Source organism: Nomascus leucogenys, chromosome 1a (assembly GCF_006542625.1).
Source record: "Nomascus leucogenys isolate Asia chromosome 1a, Asia_NLE_v1, whole genome shotgun sequence".
Taxonomy (NCBI): Eukaryota; Metazoa; Chordata; class Mammalia; order Primates; family Hylobatidae; genus Nomascus; species Nomascus leucogenys.
Genome location: NC_044381.1, coordinates 41,205,567 through 41,229,734, shown reverse-complemented (window position 1 = coordinate 41,229,734; position 24,168 = coordinate 41,205,567). Strand labels below are relative to the sequence as shown.

At 46.7% G+C, this 24,168-nt stretch overlaps 1 protein-coding gene and 1 long non-coding RNA gene across 10 annotated transcripts in view; one reads left to right on the top strand and one right to left on the bottom strand.

Annotated features, from left to right (window-relative positions):
* The window catches only part of FGD3 (FYVE, RhoGEF and PH domain containing 3), a 120,686-nt gene that overhangs the window by 76,875 nt on the left and 19,643 nt on the right, over positions 1–24,168 (top strand). For all 9 annotated transcript variants that reach the window (XM_030803054.1, XM_030803090.1, XM_030803136.1 and 6 more), the window contains 7 exons: positions 10,002–10,091; positions 11,079–11,215; positions 13,109–13,265; positions 17,376–17,514; positions 18,269–18,327; positions 20,633–20,779; positions 22,638–22,730. In XM_030803054.1, the coding sequence (XP_030658914.1) occupies positions 10,002–10,091; positions 11,079–11,215; positions 13,109–13,265; positions 17,376–17,514; positions 18,269–18,327; positions 20,633–20,779; positions 22,638–22,730 (822 nt within the window). The remainder of the gene's footprint in view (positions 1–10,001; positions 10,092–11,078; positions 11,216–13,108; positions 13,266–17,375; positions 17,515–18,268; positions 18,328–20,632; positions 20,780–22,637; positions 22,731–24,168) is intronic.
* LOC115832431 lies at positions 14,744–21,841 on the bottom strand. Its single transcript, XR_004027929.1, has 3 exons — positions 21,824–21,841; positions 19,976–21,277; positions 14,744–17,567 (listed from the first exon to the last, which is right to left on the bottom strand). It is a non-coding gene; the product is annotated as an uncharacterized LOC115832431 (long non-coding RNA).

Sequence of the window (24,168 nt, the reverse complement as noted above, 5' to 3'; positions counted from 1 at the left end):
GCTTAGGAACAAAAGGAAAGACAGTTTCTTGCATGACTCAGCTTTCAGCTTAATTTTTTTCTTTTGGCATCATGAATTGGGGTCCTGAGTTTTTTGGTTTTTTTTTTTTTCACAACTTGTGGTGGTTTTTTTTTTTTTTTTTTTTTTTTTTTTTTTTTTTTTTTACCTCCTTCATTAAATGTATTCCTAGGTATTTATTTTGCAGTTATTGTATATGAGATTGCCTTCTTGATTTCTTTTTCAGCTAGTTTGTTGTTTGCGTATAGAAACACTACTGTTGTTCGTATATTGATTTTGTGCCCTTCAACTTTATGAAATTTGTTTATCAGTTCTAAGAGTTTTGTGATACAATATAGGTTTTCCTATATATAAGATCACATCAGCTAGGTTTAGTGGCTCACACCTGTAATCCCAGAACTTTGGGAGGCGGACGTGGGAGGATTGCTTGAACCAAGGAATTCAAGACCAGCTTGAGCAACATAGTGAGACCTCGTTTATACAAAAAAATTAAAAAGTTAGCTGGGCATGGTGGTGCGGGCAACAAGTGAGATCCTGTATCAAAAAAACAAAAAAGATTATATAATCTGCAAACAGGGACAATTTGACTTCCTCTATTCCCATTTGGATGCCTTTTATTTATTTCTCTTGCCTAACTCTTCTGGCTAAAACTTCCAGTACGATGTTGAATAATAGTGGGGAAAGTGGGCATCCTTGTCTTGTCCCAATTCTTAGAGGAGAAGCTTTCAGCTTTTCTGTATTCAGTAAGATGTTAGCTGTGGGTTTCTCACATATGGGCTTTATTATTTTGAGGTATATTCCTTCTATACCTAGTTTGTTGAGGGCTTTTATAATAAAGGGATGCTGAATTTTATCAAATGCTGTCTCAGCATATATTAAAATGATCATATGGTTTTTGTTCTTAGTTCTGTGAATGTGATGTATCACATTTATTGATTTGTATATATGGAACCATCCTTGCGTCCTGGGATAAATCCCACTTGATTGTGGTTTGTTATCTTTTTCATGTGCTGTTACATTTGGTTTGCAGGTATTTTGTTGAGGATATTTTCATCTGTGTTCATCAGGGATATCGGCCTGTAGTTTTCTTTTTTTGTTGTGTCTTTTCCTGGTTTGGGTATCAAGGTTATGATGACCTTGTAAAATGAGTTAAGAAGAATTTCCTCTGATTCAATTTTTTTGGAATAGTTTGATATTTGGGATCAATTGTTCTCTATAGGTTCAGTAGAATTCAGTGGTGAACCCATTGGGTCCTGGACTTTTTTTGTTTGGAGATTTGTTTGTTTGTTTGTTTGTTTTTGAGACAGAGTCTCACCCTGTCACCCAGGCTGGAGTGCAGTGGCGCAATCTTGGCTCACTGCAACCTCTGCCTCCCTAGCTCAAGCTATTCTCCTGCCTCAGCCTCCTGAGGAGCTGGGATTACAGTCACCCATCACCACATCCAGCTATTTTTTATATTTTTTTGTAGAGATGGGGTTTCACCATGTTGCCCAGGCTGGTCTCAAACTCCTAGGCTCAAGCAGTATGCCAGCCTTGGCCTCCCAAAGTGCTGGGATTACAGGTGTGAGCCATTGCACCCGGCCCTTAAATTTCATTCTTAATTTCTTCCTTCATCCATTCATCATTCAGGAGCATGTTATTTAATTTCCGTATATTGATATAGCTTTGAATGTTTCTCTTGTTATTGATGTCTAGTTTTATTCCATTGTGGTAAGATAAGATACCTAATATAATTTTGATTTAAAACAAAATTTGAGGCTTGTTTTGTGTCCTAACATATTGTCAGTCCTGGAGAATATTCCATGTGTACATGAGAAGAATGTGTATTCTGCAGCTGTTGGGTGAAATGTTCTGTAAATGTCTGTTAGGTCCATTTGTTCTATGGTGTAGTATAAATCTGATGTGTCTTTGATTTTCTGTCTAGATGATCTATCTAATACTGAGAGTGGGGTGTTGAAGTTTCCAACCACTATTGTGTTGGAGGTCTATCTTTCCCTTTATATTTAATAATATTTGCTTTCTATATCTAGGTGCTCTAGTATTTGGTGCATATATATTTACAACTATATTCTCCTCCTGAATTAATCCCTTTATTATTATATAATGTCTGTCTTTGTTTCTTTTTATAGTTTTTGACTTGAAGTCTTCTTCGTCTGATATAAGTATAGCTAGCTACTCCTGCTTGTTTTGGATTTCTGTTTACATGGACTATCTTTTTTCATCCTCAACTTTCAGTTTATGTGTGTCTTTACAGGTAAGGGGAGTTTCTTGTGGACAGCATATAGTTGGGTCTTGGTTTTTTAATCCATTCAGCTAGTTTATCTTTTAAACAGGGGAATTTAATCTATTTACATTCAAGATTATTATTGATTGGTAAGAACTTACTCCTATCATTTTATTGATTGCATTCTGGTTGTTTTGTATATCCTTTTTTTCTTCTCATTTTTTATTTTTGTAGTTGGGTGGTTTTCTGCAGTGATAAGTTTGATTCATTTCTTTTATCCTTTGTGTATCAGCTTTACCAGTGAGTTTTATAGTTTTACATGTTTTCAAGATGGTGTTTATTGTCTTTTCACTTCCAGATATAAGACTGTCTTAAGCATTTCTTATAAGACTGGTCTAGTGGTGATGAATTCCCTTAGATTTTGCTTGTTGGTTAAAGATTTTATTCCTCCTTCCTTTCTGAAGAATAGCTGGGAGGATTGCTTGAGCTCCTCCTGGGTTGGAGTGGCAGACTGTTCTTTTAGCTGAAAGTGTGGCAGTGAGGGTTGGTTTCCCTGCTGTGCAGGAACAGTCACAGCTCATCCTGGGCCCAAGCTCTATGCATCTGCAGTTGTGGCATTCAACCACTCATGTGGTCTTGGTGGAATGGAGATGGAGCCCCAGTGCTGGAGAGGTACAGTAGCTACTGCCTGGAGCATTCTAGAGGTGGCTCTGGTCTCAGGATAGTGCCATGCCACAGCAGCCTGGTTCACAGTGGGTGGTTGGGGGGTGGGGTGTGTACACTTTGTGATTCTAATATGGGTGATGTAGCTGTGCGAATTCTCACAACTCTCCAAACTAGGCTTGGGACTTGCGAGGACTGTGGGATTCTCTTGCATTATACTTTTTCCCTGCAAAACGAAGTCCCTCCTGACTCTGGATAGATGCTATCTGGTTGGAGGCAGATGGGACCACTAGAGGCTGGGTGCCTCCACACTGCTCTCCCAATCATCACAGGTGCATCTCTACTCCACCACTCGCTCCAGCGCCAGCCAAATCTTAGTTGTTTGTGCCTTAGTCTTTTCTTGGGATGAGGGGAGGAATGTCAGATGTTTCTAGTCATCCATCTTACTGATATCACTCTCCTTTTTTTTTGGTACAAGGTCTCACTATGTTGCCCAGGATAGCCTTGAACTCCTGAGCTTAAGTGACCCACCTCAACCTCCTGAGTAGGTGGGACTATAGGTATACACCATTGCATCCAGCCTTGTAACAGTTTTTGCTATAAAGTCTATTTTATCTAACTATGGCCACTCCTGCTCTCTTCTGGTTACCATTTGCATGAAATATCTTTTTCCATCCTGTCACTTTCACCCTATATGTGTCCTTATATCTAAAGTGAGTCTCTTCTCAACAGCATATAGTTGGATGCTGTTATTTTTAATCCATTCAGCCAATATGTCTTTTTCTTTTTTTATTATTATTATACTTCAAGTTCTAAGGTACATGTCCACAACGTGTAGGTTTGTTACATATGTATACATGTGCCATGTTGGTGTGCTGCACCCGTTAACTCATCATTTACATTAGGTATATCTCCTAATGCTATCCCTCCTCCCTCCCCTGACCCCATGACAGGCCCCAGTGTGTGATATTCCCCACTCTGTGTCCAAGTATTCTCATTGTTCAATTCCCATCTATGAGTGAGAACACGCAGTGTTTGGTTTTCTGTCCTTGCAATAGTTTGCTCAGAATGATGGTTTCCAGCTTCATCCATGTCCCTACAAAGGACATGAACTCATCCTTTTTTATGGCTGCATAGTATTCCATGGTGTATATGTGCCACATTTTCTTAATCCAGTCTATTATTGATGGACATTTGGGTTAGTTCCAAGTCTTTGCTATTGTGAATAGTGCTGCAATAAACATACGTATGCATGTGTCTTTATAGCAGCATGATTTATAATCCTGTGGATATATGCCCAGTAATGGGATGGCTGGGTCAAATGATATTTCTAGTTCTAGATCCTTGAAGAATCACCACACTGTCTTCCACAATGGCTGAACTAGTTTACAGTCCCACCAACAGTGTAAAAGTGTTCCTATTTCTCCACGTCCTCTCCAGCACCTGTTGTTTCCTGACTTTTTAATGATTGCCATTCTAACTGGTGTGAGATGGTATCTCATTGTGGTTTTGATTTGCATTTCTCTGATAGCCAGTGATGATGAGCATTTTTTCATGTGTCTGTTGGCTGCATAAATGGCTTCTTTTGAGAAGTGTCTGTTCATATCTTTTGCCCACTTTTTAATGGGGTTGTTTGATTTTTTTCTTTTAAATTTGTTTAAGTTCTTTGTGGATTCTGGATATTAGCCCTTTGTCAGATGGGTAGATTGCAAAACTTTTCTCCCATTCTGTAAGTTGCCTGTTGACTCTGATGGTAGTTTCTTTTGCTGTGCAGAAGCTCTTTAGTTTAATTAGATCCCATTTGTCAATTTTGGCTTTTGTTGCCATTGCAGTTGCTTTTGGTATTTTAGTCATGAAGTCCTTGCCCATGCTTATGGCCTAAATGGTATTGCCTAGGTTTTCTTCCAGGGTTTGTATGGTTTTAGGTCTAACATTTAAGTCTTTAATCTATCTTGAATTAATTTTTGTATAAGATGTAAGGAAGGGGTCCAGTTTCAGCTTTCTACATATGGCTAGCCAGTTTTCCCAGTACCATTTATTAAATAGGGAATCCTTTCCCCATTTCTTGTTTTTGTCAGGTTTGTCAAAGATCAGATTGTTGTAGATGTGTGGTATTATTTCCGGGGGCTCTATTCTGTTCCGTTGGTCTATATCTCTGTTTTGGTACCAGTACCATGCTGTTTAGGTTACTGTAGCCTTGTAATATAGTTTGAAGTCGGGTAGCATAATGCCTCCAGCTTTGTTCTTTTGGCTTAGGATTGTCTTGGCAATGCGGGCTCTTTTTTGGTTCCATATGAACTTTAAAGTAGTTTTTTCCAATTCTGTGAAGAAAGTCATTGGTAGCTTGATGGGGATGACATTGAATCTATAAATTACCTTGGGCAGTATGGCCATTTTCACAATATTGATTTTTCCTATCCATGAGCATGGAATGTTCTTCCATTTGTTTGTGTCCTCTTTTATTTCATTGAGCAGTGGTTTGTCGTTCTCCTTGAAGAGGTCCTTCACATCCCTTGTAAGTTGGATTCCTAGGTATTTTATTCTCTTTGAAGCAGTTGTGAATGGGAGTTCACTCATGATTTGGCTCTCTGTTTGTCTGTTATTGGTGTAGAGGAATGCTTGTGATTTTTGCAAATTGTTTTTGTGTCCTGAGACTTTGCTGAAGTTGCTTATCAGCTTAAGGAGATTTTGGGCTGAGATGATGGGGTTTTCTAAATGTACAATCATGTCATCTGCAAACAGGGACAATTTAACTTCCTCTTTTCCTAATTGAATACGCTTTATTTCTTTCTCTTGCCTGATTGCCCTGGCCAGAACTTCCAACACTACGTTGAATAGGAGTGGTGAGAGAGGGCATCCCTGTCTTGTGCCAGTTTTCAAAGGGAATGCTTCCAGTTTTTGCCCATTCAGTATGATATTGGCTCTAGGTTTTTCATAAATAGCTCTTATTATTTTGAGATATGTCCCATCAATATCTAGTTTATCAAGCATTTGTAGCATGAAGGGCTGTTGTATTTTGTTGAAGGCCTTTTCTGCATCTATTGAGATAATCATGTGGTTTTTGTCTTTGGTTCTGTTTATATGCTGGATTACATTTATTGATTTGTGTATGTTGAACCAGCCTTGCATCCCAGGGATGAGGCCAACTTGATGGTGATGGATAAGCCTTTTGATGTGCTGCTGGGTTCAGTTTGCCAGTATTTTATTGAGGATTTTTGTATCGATGTTCATCAGGAATATTGGTCTAAAATTCTCTTTTTTTGTGGTGTCACTGCCAGGCTTTGTTATCAGGATGTTGTTGGCCTCATAAAATGAAATAGGGAGGATAACCTCTTTTTCTATTGATTGGAATAGTTTCAGAAAGAATGGTACCAGCTCCTCTTTGTACCTTTGGTAGAATTCGGCTGTGAATCCGTCTAGTCCTGGACTTTTTTTCGTTGGTAGGCTATTAATTATTGCCTCAATTTCAGAACCTGTTATTGGTCTATTCAGGGATTCAACTTCTTCCTGGTTTAGTCTTGGGAGGGTGTATGTGTCCAGGAATTTATCCATTTCTTCTAGATTTTCTAGTTTATTTGCATAGAGGTGTTTATAGTATTCGCTGATAGTAGTTTGTATTTCTGTGGGATCAGTGGTGATATCCTCTTTATCATTTTTTATTGCGTCTATTTGATTTTTCTCTCTTTTCTTCTTTATTAGTCTTGCTAATGGTCTATCCATTTTGTTGATCTTTTCAAAACACCAGCTCCTGGATTCATTGATTTTTTTTTTTTTTTTTTTTTTTTTTTTTTGAGACAGAGTCTCGCTGTCGCCCAGGCTGGAGTGCAGTGGCACAATCTCAGCTCGCTGTAACTTCCACCTCCTGGGTTCAAGCGATTCTCCTGCCTGAGCCTCCTAACTAGCTGGGATTACAGGTGCCCACCACCACGCCCAGCTAATTTTTGTATTTTTAGTAGAGATGGGGTTTTACCATGTTGGTCAGGCTTGTTTCAAACTCCTGACTTCATGATCCCCCGCCTTGGCCTCTCAAAGTGCTGGGATTACAGGTGTGAGCCACCACGCCTGGCTGCCAATATGTCTTTTGATTGGGAAGTTTAATCCATTTACATTTAAAGTAGTTACTGATAGGAAAGGACCTACTACTGCCATTTGGTTGTTTTCTGGATGTCTTACAGGTTTTTTGTGTCCCTCCTTTACTCTCTTACTATCTTTCTTTGTGTTTCATTGATTTTTTTTTTGTAGTGATATGCTTTTATTTCTTTTTCATTTCCTTTTTTATCTATAGATATTTTATTTGTGCTTACCATTGCAATTACATAAAACATTTTAAAGTTATAGCATTCTATTTTAAACTAATAACAACTTCAATCACATGCAAAAACTCTACTCTTTTACAATTCCACTTCCCTCTCCCTGCTCTGATTGATGTCCTGAATTCATCTTTATTTATTCATATAGATTTAAATGTTTAAATGTTTTTGCGATTTAAATTCTATGCACCAAAAGGATAATAGTACAAATTATTGTATTATCCATGTGTTCACCTTTACTGAAGAACCTTATATTATCCTGTGGTTTCATGTTGCTTTTTACCATCCTTTTGTTTCATCATAAAGTACTCCTTAATCTTTTTTATTTTAGAGCACATTTAATGGCAAAGAACTCCCTCAGCTTTTGTTTAACTGGAAAAGTGTTTATTCCTCCATTTTTAAAGAACAGTTTTGTCAAATACAATATTCTTTGCTGACAGTTTTTTTTCTTTCAGCACTTTGAATGTATCCTCCCTCTGCCTTCTGGTTTGCAAAGTTACCACTGACAAATCCTCTCATAATCTTATGGAAGACCCCTTACATGAGACAAATTATTTTTCTCTTGCTGTTTTCAAGATTTTCTTTGTGTTTGACTTTAGACAGTTATATAATTATAATGTGTCTTGGTATCGTTCTCTGTTGATTTACCCCAGTTGGAGGTCTTTGAGATTCTTGAACTTTTAAGTCCATTGCTTTCCTCAAATTTGGGAAATTTTCAGCCATTATTTCTGTAAATAAACTATTTGCCCCATTCTCTGTCTTCTCCTTTGGAACTTACATGTGCATATATTGATCTACTTGATAGTGGCCCATACATCCCTTAGGCTCTCCTTGCTCTTTTTTTTTTTTTTCTTATCTGACTCTATGATTTCAAATGACCTCTTTTCAAGTTTGCCGACTTTTTCTTCCGCCTGATCAAGGCTGCTGTCAAACCCCTCTTAAAAATTTCTCGGTTCAATTAAAGTGTATTTCATCTCCAGAATGTCTGGTTTGTCCTTTTTAATAGTTTCTATCTCTTTGTTGATATTCTCACTTTGTTCATGCATCATTCCTGATTTTTTAAAGTCATCTATCTGTTCTTTTTTTATCTCATTGAGCATCTTTATGACAACTATTTCGATTGTTTTTTTCAAGCAGCTCATAGATCTGTGTTTCCTTAGGATCAGTTTTGGAGTTTTTTATTTTTTTTCCTTTGATTGGGCTACATTTTTCTGTTTCTTTGTAGCTAATTTTGTTTCAACTAGAAGGTCAGAGGCAAAAAATGCTTGCTAAGTCTGATTAAAAGAGCCGCAGTACCTTCAAGGTCTGTCTACTGTGGTACTGGAGTGATTATTTCTATCTTATCTCCTTTACAGCTTGGTCTGGAGAGCTGCCTTAGACTCTCCAATGAATCTATTCAAACAGCTGCCTCTGTTACCTTGACTTGTCTCAGATTCCGTTGACCCAAGATGGGGTCCTGGCACTAGGAATATAAAACTGCCTCCATTATTTTGACTTGCTCCAGGTTAGGGAGAAGCTTACACAAGGCTCCTACTGACCGTGTTTCATTTCTAGCTTTAATGTCTGGGCACTGATTTCCCTAGGTTTAACTACTTGCTCCATGTTAAGGCCATGCTGTGGAAATCTGTCTGTGTGACTGTCACACAGGCCTGTCTGTGTGATTGTCAGGGAGAATTGGCCTGCCACAATAGGGCCTTCAGGAGGTGATTAAGTCATGAGGTCAGAGCCATCATGAATAGCATTAGGGCCTTTATAAAAGAGAAAGTTCATGGGTTTGCTCTCTGCTCTTCCACCATGTGAGGACACAGCCTTCATCTCCTTTTTTCTCTTCTACTGCTTCCACTATGTGAGGGGATAGTGTTCAGGCCACCATCTTGGAAGCAGAGATCAACCCTCAGAACTTTGAGAAATAAACTTCTTTTGTTTAGAAATTACCCAGTCTCAGGCATTTTCAGTGAAAACTTCCATAGTGATGATTTCCAGCTTTGATTAGCTCATACTCTGTGCCCTGTCCCGCATGAAGTGTTTCATGTGTGTTGTTCCACTCCATCCTCATAACATCCCTGTGATGTAGGTACTAGGTGGTGACACTGCTGTTTTGCATTTGGGGTCACTGAAAGTTACAGAGGTTTGTTAGCCTGCCCAATGTCAAAAACAGGAGGAGGCCAGGGACGGTGGCTCACACCTGTAATCTCAGCACTTTGGGAGGCTGAGGCGGGCAGATAGGTTGAGTCCAGGAGTTCAAGACCAGCCTGGGCAACATGGCAAAACCTCATCTCTACAAAACGAAAATAGAAAAAAACTAGCTGGACACGGTGGTACGCATGTAGAGCGGGTAAAATGGACTAAGACAAGCCTGCCAAACATCACCAATTTCCCTACACCTTTTACTGAAATCTTTTCTTGGCTTTATAATGGCTTGGGTGCTGTAGCTTCTCAGCTGGTCTCTGGAATTCTCAGACAGGTGTTCTGGCCCATATATTGATGTTAACCTTATGTCTGTGAGCAGAAGGAGGGCCGAGAGCTGTTTAGTCCATCATCTTGCTGACATCACCGTACAATATATTTTGATGTGGTTGCTGCAACTGCTCTGTAGTCAAAGGCCCATCTATGAGAACTGAGCACCACATTGCCATCACAGTGGCCCCTCCTGCCCCTCCTCCCGCCCCAGTGGCCTCCTGCTGCCCCCGTGGCCCCTGGTTCTCCTGCACACAGTGGCAGCCCGTTAGGTGCTGATTCCCCAAGGCTCATCTTCCCCAGGTGAGCTGCATCTCTTCTCTCCGCAGCACTCTGGCCCCCAGAAGCTTCTCCACATTGCCCAGGAGCTCCTGCACACCGAGGAGACCTATGTGAAGCGGCTGCACCTGCTGGACCAGGTAGCCCACGTGGCTTAGGGGCAGTTTCAGTATCTCTTAGCATTGGCTGGGCATTATAGGTGCAGTATGAATGACTTAAATACTAAAACTCAGACAAATTTAAGTCTGGTCTACAAACTTCTTTTTTTTTTTTGAGGCAGAGTCTCACTCTGTCACCCAGGCTGGAGTGCAGTGGCGTGATCTTGGCTCACTGCAACCTCTGCCTCTTGGGTTCAAGCAATTCTTCTGTCTCAGCCTCCTGAGCAGCTGGGACTACAGGCACACGCCACCACACCCAGCTAATTTTTGTATTTATAGTAGAGATGGGGTTTCACCATATTTGTCAGGCTGGTCTTGAACTCCTGACCTCAGGTGATCCACCAGCCTCGGCCTCTCAAAGTCCTGGGATTACAGGCGTGAGCCACCGCGCCCGTCCTACAAACTTATTTTTTGTTTTCAGTGCTTGTAGCTCTGAGGAAAAGGCTTTGCCAAGTCACCTGTGGGACATTTCTTTTTGGCAGCTGCATGATCTGAGCATGTAAATGGCTTCTGGATGTTTTTCTGCATAAGTACTTGGGACAGAGTTTGCCACTCATCTCTATCCACATGACAACGTGGGGTTTATGAGCACAGGAAATAAAGCACCCATGGAAGCCGGGGTTTTGACAGACGGTGCTGCTGCTGTTTTTATCTCACGAGAAAGAAAAGGAAGTCTGAACCTTCCATTTCGCATGAGAGGTGGCTGAGGAAAGATGTCGTTCCCTGCCCTCAGGGGACTGTCCCTGCCTCACCCACATTCGTAAGTCATAAGTGAGCTTGCATTAAGACCATGAGGTTGTCTGAACCAGTTCGATGAAAAGGGAGGACAATAATTCTGAAATTCATTAAGAAAACACAAGGTGGCAGCAGCGGCCCCTCCCAAGCGCCCTCACCTGTGGCCGAAGCAGGGTGGCAACTGTGCTCAGTGGAAGGGGCTCACTGGCCACACGTGGGCTTCTCTATGCTCAGGTTTTCTGCACCGGGCTGACGGATGCTGGGATTCCTCCAGAAGTCATCATGGGCATATTCTCTAACATCTCCTCCATCCACCGCTTCCACGGGCAGTTCCTGCTGCCGGAGCTAAAGACGCGGATCACGGAGGAGTGGTGAGTACCATCTGTGGATGCCGTGGGGCCCCTCAAGTGGTTTCTAGACCTGGGTTCATGTGCCTGAGAGCCAGGCAAGTGCTGGGGGACTGTCTCATGGTGGCTGGGCGCCTCCCTTCTCTGCATGGCCCTGGGTCCGATCCAGACTCCACCCCTTCCTGGTTGGTGACCTTGGCCAGCCACTTACGGTCTCCACGGCTTAGTTCCTGAGAAAGCGGATGATGCGGAATGAAGGGCTTTTAACGCCCCACTTGGGGCTCTGAAACTAAAATGAGGTTTGACATCTGGAAACACCACACAGTGGATAGTGCTAGTTGGTTTTCTTGTCCCTCCTAGTTTATACTCCACCTTTGTTTTAAAAATGCTGTTTTTCCCTCTCAACAGTGGACCTCAGATCCTCCTGCTATCCCTGTGGCCTGTCCCTCTGTCCCACTGCTGCTTCTGTTCATTAGCAGAGGGACAGCTCAGTGCAAGTCACAATTCATGAAACATCCCAGGCTGGCCCCCAGACTCATCAGTTCCCCACGTTGGGTGTTGTGTTTCCCCTCATTGTGGGTGCCGCTGCTGTTTGACTTAGGGTCTCTGCTGCCTGGGCCCTTCGCAGGCTCGGTTTCCCTCTGCATGAGGAGCCTGGTCCTTCTGTGTCCCACAAGCCCGTTCTCCAGGCTGCAGCCCAGGAGACCACAGAGGCTTGACTGGAATGGGAGGCCAGGGGGAGTCCTTTCACCTGTTGCTCAGGGAGAGGCTGTGTCAATTTATAAATCTGTACAAGGACATGGTCCAGCTGCTGAACAGGTTACATTGTGTCCCCGAGGCAGTCAGGACTGGATGCAGCCTTCTGGCTGACAAAAATCCATGCTTGGTAGAGACAGGTTTTCTCCTGCAAGGCCCTGGAGACTGCTAACTCATGAGTGCATGTGTGACCTCCTCTGCAACTTTTATCACAGCACAGGGGTCTAATGACTTAGCCACCCTGCCCTTTGGACTTTTTTTTTTGAGACAGAGTCTCACTCTGTTGCCCAGGCTGGAGTGCAGTGGCGCGATCTCGGCTCACTGCAAGCTCCACCTCCTGGGTTCACGCCATTCCCCTGCCTCGGCCTCCCAAGTAGCTGGGACTACAGGCACCCGCTACCACGCCCGGCTAATTTTTTGTATTTTTTTTTTTTTTTTTTTTTTAGTAGAGACGGGGTTTCACTGTGTTGGCCAGGATGGTCTCGATCTCCTGACCTCGTGATCCGCCCACCTCGGCCTCCCAAAGTGCTGGATTACAGGCATGAGCCACCGCACCCGGCCTGGACATTTAAGTTAAATGTATGAGTGCAGTTCATAGTCACGCCTTAGTGATGGCTTTGTGCCTGTGGCTTTTTTCTTTCTTTTTGAAACAGTCCTAAGGTCAAAGACGATTAGTATATTCTTCTGTTTCTTGAAAATTATTTGCAAATCCCTGTCCAAAGCAGCTTTTTTCATTATCAGTACTACAAAGAGCTACTTTCCACAGGACTTCGCCAGCATTGGATAGAACCATTGTTTCTAATCTTTGCCCATTTAAAAGGAGCATAATGGTATTTTGTTGGTTCTCTTTGATAACTGTGGTTCATCATTCAAGCGATTCTGCTACTACTGCTGTCTCCTGTGTCTGGGTCACTGGTTCTAAGCTTGCAGCTTGCACTTTTAACTGTTTTACAAGCATCTTTCATTTAATTGCCCAGTTAACTATTTTCTACTCTACAAGACATAGGGGAGGAAGCTAAGGCTCAGAGAGGGTGACCAATTTGCTCACCATCACACAGAGCTGGCCTCCACCCCACACTCCCCTGGTGGAGTTCATGTTCACTAACCTCAGAGTCCCCATTGCACCCAGCTATTTCTCTGATGATCCATTTCTCCATGAAGGGACACAAACCCACGGCTCGGGGACATCCTGCAGAAGCTGGCCCCATTCCTGAAGATGTACGGCGAGTACGTCAAGAACTTTGACCGAGCCGTGGGGCTGGTGAGCACGTGGACCCAGCGCTCCCCACTGTTTAAAGACGTCATCCACAGCATCCAGGTAAGGTGGGCAGTGGTAGTGTGGACACGGATGTTCTCAAGATGCACAGAGCCTGGTGTTTTATTTTTTAAAAACATATATATATACACACACATATACATATATATATATAATTTTTTTTTACTCCAAAAAGTAACATATGACATTACTGAAATTTTGGAACATAGAGAAAGTTAGGAAAATTATGGGATGTGTCCAGATGCTCTGTTGATGCTTTGAGCCTTACAAGAACTCCCAGAGATGAATCAGCATTCCCACTGGAAAATCGCGGCTCAAGAGGCTGTGCAAGCTACAGCATCACGAGCTATTATCTGATGGAACCTGAATTCAGAGGACAGTCTCTGATTGCACAGTGTCCCTCCATATCTAGTGCAGGCATTTTTGTTTAAATGTTACATTGCTTTTTTGTTTTTAGCTTTCTGCTAACAGCCTCCTCACAGCCCTGGCTGCTCTTGTCTCCTGTAGGGCTGGTCTCTTTTTTCTTGATTCACAAGGCTTTTATATGCTAAGAACATCAACTGCTTTCTGTCATGCATGTCACAGATTATTTTCCCCCATTCGTCTTTTTTTTTTTATTTTATTATTTTTTTTGAGACAGAGTCTCACTCTGTCGCCCAGGCTGGAGTGTGGTGGCACGATCTCGGCTCACTGCAACCTCCGCCTCCTGGGTTCATGCCATTCTCCTATCTCAGCCTCCCGAGTAGCTGGGACTACAGGCGCCCACCACCACGCCCAGCTAATTTTTTTGTATTTTTAGGAGAGATGGGGTTTCACTGTGTTAGCCAGGATGGTCTTGATCTCCTGACCTCATGATCCGCCCTCCGTGGCCTCTCAAAGTGCTGGGATTACAGGCGTGAGCCACCGCACCCAGCCTGATCTTTTAACTTTGTGGTGGTGTTTGCCATAAAGAATTTTTTATTTTTTATTTTTATTTATTAATTTTTTAATTTTTTTTGAGATAGTCTCGCTCTGTCGCCCAGGCTGGAGTGCAGTGGCGTGATCTCAGTTCACTGCAAGCTCCGCCTCCCAGGTTCACGCCATTCTCCTGCCTCAGCCTCCCGAGTAGCTGGGACTACAGGCGCCCGCCACCATGCCTGGCTAATTTTTTTGTATTTTTTAGTAGAGACGGGGTTTCACTGTGTTAGGCAGGATGTCTCAATCTCCTGACCTTGTGATCCACCTGCCTCAGCCTCCCAAAGTGCTAGGATTACAGGCGTGAGCCACCACACCTGGCCCAGAATTTTTTATTTTTAAGTACGTCCACTCACCACTTCTTAAAATGTAAAGCTTATTTTTAAATGCATTTCCCACGACCCAAGACTATATAACCCCATCTCCACTAAAAATACAAAAATTAGCTGGGCATGGCATGCCTATAGTCCCACCTACTCTGAAGGCTGATTCAGGAGAATTGCTTGAACCGAGAGGCAGAGGTTGCAGTGAGCTGAGATCGCGCCTGCCATGTCCTGGATGACGTCTGCCTGGGGACACTCGAAGCAGACATGGCCCCGGTTGCAGGCCAGCCACTGGTCTGTGCATCCCCTCATCCTAGGAAGATTGGGCACAGGGCCAGGCAGGCTGTGGGGAGGGCTCTCCACCTGGACTCAGTACCGTCCAGCCATTCCCTGAAGGTGACTTTGCCCCCCAGGGATCCCAGGCCATATCTGCAGACATTGGGTGCACCCAGCATCTGGTGGGTGGGGTCCAGGGATGCTGCAAAACACGTTGCAGCAGACAAGATGACCCACCGCAGAGAATTCTCTAACCCGAATGTCCATAGTGCCCAGGCTGAGAAGCCCTGGTGTGGACAAAACAGGATTGCGTGACAGTCAAGTTGCCTGTGGCGTTTGCAGGTTTCCTTCTTTTAATCCAAAGCATATTGTAAACGTTAAACTTTTATTTTGAAATAACTTTAAACCTTTACAGGAAAGTTGCAAAAATGACAAATTGTTATGCATTATTAACATTTTGTCTGGCTTACTTTATTATTCTCTCTAAACTCATACAGATGATGATGACTTTTGAGCGTTTTGAAACTAAGTTGCAGACACCGTAACCCTTTATCACTAAATATGTGAACAAGGATATTCTCTTGCGTACTCCCAGCACAGTGATCAAAATCGGGGATTTTATACCGACGTCCTGGTGCTGTCTACTCCACAGCCCACACTCAGATGTCACCGATTGTCCCAATAACATTCTTGTTTTCTGATCCATAACCCAACCCAGGGCCACACATTGCGCTCATTATTGTATTTGTCCTCTTGGGTCTGGAACAGGCCTCTGTCCTTGTCTTTTTGAGGGGTGCAGCCTAGTTACTTGTAGACTGCCTGCTTGGGTTTTTTTGCTGTTTCTCCACAGTTTGATTGAGGCTGTGCCTTTTCCTGGAGTGAGGCTGTGCTCTTCTCCCTGCGTCCTGCCTGGTGACGCAGTCTCTGCGTCCCAATCCTGGAGATACTCACTTGATAAAGGGCGTGTCTGTCAGGACTCCTCAGGTGAAGCTGGGTTTTTTCCCCATTAATAAGTTTCTTGGCCGGGCGCGGTAGCTCATGCCTGTAATCCCAGCACTTTGGGAGGCCAAGGTGGGCGGATCACCTGAGGTCAGAAGTTTGAGACCAGCCTGGGCAACATAGTGAAACCCTATCTCTACTAAAAATACAAAAATTAGCTGGGTGTGGTGGCATACTCATGCCTGTAATCCCAGCTACTTGAGAGGCTGAGACAGAATTGCTTGAGCTGGGGAGGCGGAGGCTGTAGCGAGCCAAGATCACTCCACTACACTCCAGCCTGGGGGACAGAGCAAGACTCCATCAAAAAAAAAAAAAAAAAAAAAAAGGTTCGGCCAGGCGCAATGGCTCACGCCTGTAATCCCAGCACTTTGGAAGGCCGAGGTAAGCAGATCACAAGGTCAGGAGTTCGAGACCAGCCTGACCAACATAGTGAAACCCCATCTCTACAAAAAATACAAAAATTAGCCAGGTGTGGTAGTGCGCGCCTGTAATCCCAGTTACTTAGGAGGCTGAGGCAGGAGAATCACTTGAACCTGGGAGGCGGAGGTTGCAGTGAGCCGAGATCACACCATTGCACTCCAGCCCCGGCAACAGAGCGAGACTCCATCTCAAAAAAAAAAAAAAAAAGTTTCTTATAGGGAGGTACTTGGAGATTATGTGAATATCTTGACAGAAACAGTTGTTTTTATGAAGATTGTCGACTTGGGTTTCTCTCACCCTGTTGTATCTCAGGCATTTTTGAGCTCATCTGAGCTGGAAGCCGTTCTGTTCTGGGCCCTGAGCCGGGTGAGGGTGGTTGAGGCCCTCAAGTTGCTGGCAGGTGGGTGGGGAAGCTGGTGGACAGGACGACAGAGGCAGCAGGCCCTCACAGGCTGCCCAGTGGGCATCATCAGGGGAGGCAGAGGCAAAGTGGTCTGGGCAGGAGGACCCGAGTGGGGAGCACAGAGTTGACAGAGTGGCAGCATTCAGCACACGTGTCTGGGGTTCGGATGCCAGATGGAGACACGGCAGTGAGGAGGTGCTGCAGGGTGTGAGAGGAGGCACAGGGAGCCAGTGAGCAGAGCTGGGCACGGGTGGAATGCGAAGATCTCAGCACCTGATGGAACACTGGTGTGTTTACATCGAGAGCGATCTGCAGAAGGACTCCCCGAGTGGCTTCTAGGCATGAGGACAGGCCCTGGCCCGATTCCCAGTGGGGACGGTTGGGTGAAGCTCTGCCTGATTTCTCAGGAGAGGAGTCAAGGGAGCCCTGCTTAGGCCCACGGGTGGGTGAGAGTGGGGAGAACCCACTGTTGATGGGAGGAGACAGTCCTGTCCAGGCATTTATTTTCTCCACCAAGGATGCGTATAAGACAGCCAGCTCTGGGCCAAGGGCCAGCCTGCCTGGGGTTCCAGTCCTTGCTCCATTGGTCAGTCTCTCTGAGCCTCAGTTTCCCCCGTTGTAAAGTGTAGTCTGTGCCAGCCATGTCTTGACAGACAGTCAGTTCTGGGCAGCCAGTTCCAGGCAGCTTCCTGGGGCTGTGGTGGCCAGAAGCCGGGGTCGGGGCCAGTGTCCACACACATGTCCTTGGGGTGCCCCATCCTCCCTCTGTCCCCACAGAAGCAAGAGGTATGCGGGAACCTGACGCTGCAGCACCACATGCTGGAGCCTGTGCAGAGGGTCCCCCGGTACGAGCTGCTGCTCAAGGACTATCTGAAGAGGCTCCCGCAGGACGCCCCAGACCGGAAGGATGCAGAGAGTGAGCTGGGGCCAAGGGCTCCCAGGAGGGTGCAGGGGCATCTGCCAAGAACTCTGGGGTTGGGGAGAGAGGGGGAGAGAGAGTCGTGGGGTCACGGGGGTAGGGGAGAGAGAAAGAGAGACCAGAGGGAAAGAGACAGAGACAGGGGAGGGAGAGAGATGGAGACAGAGAGAGAGATAGGGAGACGTTGGGGAAAGAGAGGGAGAGGGAGGGAGAAACAGACAGAGGGGAGGAGAGAGAGACACACAGAGACAGAGAAAGGAGGGGGAGAGAGAGAGAAAGAGAGAGAACGAGTGAGCCCCGTAGCAGCCCAGGAAGGGACTTAGTGTCTTTGACGGCAGAGAAAAATCTCCCCTGCTTGAAGTATGCGGGTGGACATTGGTCTGGGGAAGGTGCTGCTAAATGCTGGCCCTGTTCAGAGCTTAGGCCCCAGGAATGGGCCTCATGGGGCTGGTGGGGGCTGCTCCTAGTCCAAGGGCAGTGACTGGTGTGGCTGGCAGGCAGCCCGGACAGGCGTCTGTGCAGGATCGTGGGAGCCCCCTGCCTGGTATTGGCCCCAGAAGGGATGTGTCTGCAGGGTCGGGGGCAGGGTCACCCCCTTCCTCTGGGCCAGTCTTCTAGAGTAGCCCAGGCACCCTGGGAAAGGCCGAGAGCAGAGACAGATCCTCTTTGGAGGCAGCTGCCCTGGAGTCCCTCAAGCAAGCAAAAATGGAGCCACCGTGGCCCCAGGCTGAACCCAGTCTTCCTCCCGCAGGGTCCTTGGAGCTCATCTCCACAGCCGCCAACCACTCCAATGCCGCCATTCGGAAAGTGGTGAGTGTGGGGCTCCAGCGGTGACCTGCAGGGTGGTGCAGCAAGAGTGAGGGCCAGGGACCTTTGTGGGCCAGCCCCTTCGCCCCCATCCTTTGGGGGGCTCCACGAGTGACTCTTTTACACCTCCTTCTACCCCCATCCCCAGGGGGGTCAGCCGGACAGCCCCGCCCCTTGCTATAATAGATCTGTGTCCTTGGTGAGTTATTTAGCGCTCTATGCCTTAGTTTCCCCATCTATAAAATGGGAGCCCCGACAGAGCCTGTCTCACTGGGCGTCTGTGGAGAGTAAAAGAATCACTCTACAGCCAGGCGCGGTGGCTCACGCCTGTAATCCCAGCACTTTGGGAGGCCGAGGCGGGCGGATCATGAGGTCAGGAGATCGAGACCATCCTGGCTAACACGGTGAAACCCCGTCTCTACTAAAAATACAAAAAATTGGGCATGGTGGCGGGCGGCTGTAGTCCCAGCTACTCAGGAGGCTGAGGCAGGAGAATGGCGTGAACCCGGGAGGCGGAGCTTGCAGTGAGCCGAGATCGCGCCACTGCACTCCAGCCTGGGCATCAGAGCAAGACTCTGTCTCAAAAAAAAAAAAAGTGTATAATAAACAAAAACCAGGAAAAAAAAAAGGAATTTCCTTTGTTTTCTAAGTATCCATTACCTAGGCAGTTTCATTTAATTATCCAAATCCGGGTCTTTTCACCCAAAACTCACACACCTCTCAGAGAACGGCTGTTTTATGACTCCTAAAACACTAAGGAGAGTGAGAGCTGCAACATGTCCAGGGTCAGCCCCAAGTCCTGCCCCACAAGGTGGTCCCCGGCCTGCCCCAGAAAGTGTCGGCCACGTGTTACCATGGAACTCAGCCCTAAATGGCCTGAGCCCATGGCAATTTTTGTGTTCAAAAGCCTCAGCAAGGCCAGGCGTGGTGGCTCATGGCTGTAATCCCAGCACTTTGGGAGGCCGAGGCGGGCGAATCACTTGAGGTCAGGAGTTCAAGACCAGCATGGCCAACATGGTGAAACCCCGTCTCTACTAAAAATACAAAAGTTAGCCAGGCGTGGTGGCTCACACCTGTGAGCCACCAGGTGTGGGGGGAGAAAAAAAGAATCAGTCTACGTAGAATGCTCACAACAGGACCTGCCTGGTGCAGGAAGTGTCAATGCTCAGTGTTATTGTCATTCATTCACTCACTAAAGCTGCATTAGTCCCTTCATGGACTGGCTCTGTGCTCACTCAGCCCTCCGGGACATGACAGGTACATACCCAGTCCTCTTAGTGCACACCAGGTGCTTGCCCAGCCCTCCCAGTACATGCCAGGTGCATGCATTTCTCCACTATTAGACACCAGCTGCACACGCAGCTCCCCAGTACATACCAGATTCACACCCAGCCCCCCCAGTACACACCAGCTGCACACCCAGCTCCCCGGTACATACCAGGTTCACACCCAGCCCCCCGGTACACACCAACTGCACACCCAGCCCCCAGTAGTGGGCAGGTACACACCCCGCTCCCCTGTGTATATACCAGGTACCCGCCCATTCCCCCAGTTCTCAAAAGACCCTCACCCCTACCCTAGTCTGCTCCTCTAAGCTCTCTGCTGCTGGCTCCTCTAGTGCCCCCTACACCCTGTGCCCACTTGCACCTACCTGCATTGGTGCCAGAAACGGGTCAGCCAAACACAGCCGCCTCCAGGGTGTACAGGCAGAGATCACTCAGGTCCAAGGACGGGGCTTCCGAGGCACGGCAGGTTCAGACTCAGACATGTGGCTGTTGTCGAGGTTGCCGCAGGCTCAGCTCTGCGTTCTGCTACACTGGCGTCCGGCTCAGAGCTGGACCATGAGCTTTGACCCTGTCCCATCGCACTTCTGGGTGCTGGTTACCCATGTGACTACCCCACCAGTCACCATGGCCAGGGGAAGGTGACATATGGATTGTCCGAGTCTGGGTCTCAGATACTCAACTGACCTCTCTGTGCCTCAGTTTCCTTGTCTGTAAAATGAAGATAACAATGGCACTCACCTCACTAGGTGAGTTAAAACATGTGTCATGTAGAACAGCACATGGCTTACAGCAATGGTTAGCTCTGTTGCTGTTTATCATTGTTATTATGCTCTGCATGGTGAACTCCTATTCATCCTTCAATACCCAACTCAAACATCACTCTGTTTTCCCTCCCACCCTTGTCAGTAGCTCATTGCCTTCTCTGGATTCTGGGCCACGGTTGCAGGGAAGGACTCCGTGCATCTCTAGGTCACCAGCCACTCTCACAGACCTTTGGTGCCTGAGTCCCATGTCTCTTGCAGGAGAAAATGCACAAGCTCTTGGAGGTGTACGAGCAGCTGGGTGGGGAAGAAGACATTGTCAACCCAGCCAATGAGCTGATCAAGGAGGGCCAAATCCAGAAGTTGTCAGCCAAGAACGGCACCGCCCAGGACCGCCACCTCTTCCTGGTGAGCCTGGCCCCTGCCAGCCCAGCCACAGAGCCTCCCTTGCCATTTGCCTCAAGCCCAGGGCAGTGCCAGGAGGGCTCTGGCTGCCCAAGGACATGGGCTCTTCTGTGGCCTCTCCTACTGGGCCTCTGGCTCCCTCTGAGACCCTCAGCATCCCTCCCCCAGCCACAGGGAGCCTCCCTCCTCCACATCCAGACACCAAACTTTTGCCAACAGCTCTTCCCCATTTGCTGCAAATATCTCATTTTTCAATCCCTCACAGCCAATACCTCTTTCCTCCCCAGAACTGAGCAGACTCCAGCTTGTAGCAACCAGGAGAGCACAGAGAACTGTAGCAGCGAATCACAGTTTCAACTATTCCTGAGCCAAACCCTGGCCGGGAGGGAGGGGGAAGGTGGGATGGAAGTGTAATTCGAGACCCACCCTGGGTGCCATGGCACAGTAGAAACAGATGTGGTTCTTCTTTCCTCCTCCATTTTCCTCTAGCTTCTAATTCTCCTTGAATAAACAATTATTTCTTTGAAAGGTTTTTTTTTAAGTTTTTAAAAATTATGTTAACTAAAACTCATTTTTGCTTTACAATTCCGAGTTTTGAATAATGCAGTTGTGACCACAATCAAGTTACAGAAAAAGTTTTTTTTTGTTTGTTTTTGTTTTTGTTTTAAGACAGAGTCTCGCTCCGCCCCCCCCCCCCCCCCCCCCCCCCCCCCCCCCCCCCCCCCCCCCCCCCCCCCCCCCCCCCCCCCCCCCCCCCCCCCTTTTTGTTTTTTTTTTTTTAAGACAGAGTCTCGCTCTGTCGCCCAGGCTGGAGTACAATGGCTCAATCTCAGCTCACTGTAACCTCCACCTCCCAGGTTCAAGCAATTGTCCTGCCTCAGCCTCCTGAGTAGCTGGGATTACAGGCGTGCTCCACCACGCCCGGCTAATTTTTGTATTTTTAGTAGAGATGGGTTTTCACCATGTTGACCAGTCTGGTCTCGAACTCCTGACCTCAGGTGATCTGCCCACGCAAAGCGCTGGGATTACAGGTGTGAGCCACCTCACCTGGCCAAGTTACAATTTGATCACTGCCCCCGCCCACCGCCCCAGTTCCCTTGTCCCACCCCTTTGTGGGCAAGCACTTGCCTGCCCTGGCAACCATGGATCTCTTCTCTGTTTCTAGAATTTTGCCTTTCCCAAATGTCATATCAATGCCATGAGATGAGTCTGTCTCCTTTAGCTCACCATGTGGGTTTGAGAGATTCATCCATGTTGGTGAATGTATCAGTAGCTCATTCAAAAGATTTGGTTTGGCTGGACGTGATGGCTCACACGTGTAATCCCAGCACTTTGGGAGGCTGAGGTGGGCAGATCACCTGAGGTCAGGAGTTTGAGACCAGCCTGGCCAACATGCTGAAACCCCGTCTCTACTAAAAATGCAAAAATTAGCCGGGCATGGTGGCACCCGCCTGTAATTCCAGCTACTTGGGAGGCTGAGGCAGGAGAAGCTCTTAAACATGGGAGAAGGAGTTTGCAGTGAGCCAAGATAGCGCCATTGCACTTCAGCCTGGGCAACAAGAGCAAGACTCCATCTCAAAAAAATTTAAAAAAAGTTTTTTTTTTTTTAATTATACAATTAGCTCATGTTCATGGTTTAAAAATTTAAAAATAGAAATGAACAAAAATAAAGCTAGTGGCTACAGTCTCCTCACTCAAAGATGTAACCGTAGTTAAAATTACTGCCCATATCTTTTAAAAATATTTTTCACTTTATAACATTAAAAAAAAATGAAAAGGATCCCATGTGAGAAGCTCACTGAGGCCCCTGGGGTGGCCTGCGGGCAGCTCTCATTCCTCACTTGTGCCATCCCTCTTGCAGTTCAACAGCATGATCCTTTACTGCGTGCCCAAGCTGCGGCTCATGGGCCAGAAGTTCAGCGTCCGGGAGAAGATGGACATCTCAGGCCTCCAGGTGGGTGAGCTCCTCCATCTCAAACCTGTCCCCCTGGAAGGGGCACTGAGCAGGGCTGGGGACACCGGGCTCTGGCCGCTGAGGCACTCACCTCTGTGCAGCCTGGCACCCCTACCTGCTTTTCCAAGCCATAGACCCTATCTGTGACCAAGGCATTGTCTCAGTCCTGGTGCCCCAGGCTGGAAGGGCAGGATTCCACCCCTCTCTGCTTGGCCCACCTGCCACGTTGCTGCCAACTCCCCTTTCTGCAGAGCCTTGGAGGATGCAGGGGGCAGTAGGGATGGCACCAGGACCTGGACTGAACCCTGTCACCTGTGAGACTGGGACTCGGGGCCCTATTTACAAACCCAAACATGAAGCCCAGGGTTGCAGGGAGAAATCCTGGCTGGGGCGGGGGCCTACTTCCCTTGCCTGGTTCCTGGGTCCCAAGCTCTTTCCTGTCCTCCTGCACCGGAGCCGGGGGAGAGTTCCAGGCAGATCTGTAGCATGGTCCAGAATGACATTTTTTTTTTTGAGACAGAGTCTCGCTCTGTCACCCATGCTGGAGTGCAATGGCATGATCTTGGCTCACTGCAACCTCCACCTCCTGGGTTCAAGGGATTCTCCTGCCTCACCCTGCCATGTAGCTGCGATTACAGGTGCGTGCCACCACGCCCAGCTAATTTTTGTATTTTTAGTAGAGACGGGGTTTTGCCATGTTTGCCAGGCTGGTCTCAAACTCCTGACCTCGTGATCCACCCGCCTCGGCCTCCCAAAGTGCTGGGATTACAGGCGTGAGCCACCGCACCCAGCCTAGTTAGTCATTATTTTTAATGGTATTTCTTAACCTGGAGTGCAATGGCGTGATTTTGGCTCACTGCAACCTCCACCTCCTAGGTTCAAGGGATTCTCCTGCCTCACCCTCTGGAATAGCTGTGATTACAGGTGCGCGCCACCATGCCCAGCTAATTTTTGTATTTTTAGTAGAGATGGGGTTTCAGCATGTTGGTCAGGCTGGTCTCAAACTCCTGACCTCATGATCCACCTGCCTCGGCCTCCCAAAGTGCTGGGATTACAGGCATCAGCCACCGTGCCCAGCCATGACCGATTTTTTATAGAGAAACAAAAGAAAAGTATAGAAATACTATAAAAAGCCAGGCACGTAGTTTTGGTGGCTCATGCCTACAATCCTAGAACCTTGGGAGGCTCAGGTAGGATCCCTTGAACCCAGGAGTTCGGGACCAGCCTGGGCAGTGTAGTGAAACCGTGTCTCTATGAAAAACAAAAAATTAGCCATGGCGGGGCGCGGTGGCTCACGCTTGTAATCCCAGCACTTTGGGAGGCCGAGGCAGGCGGATCACGAGGTCAGGAGATCAAGACCACGGTGAAACCCCGTCTCTACTAAAACTACAAAAAAATTAGCCGGGTGTGGTGGCAGGCGCCTGTAGTCCCAGCTGCT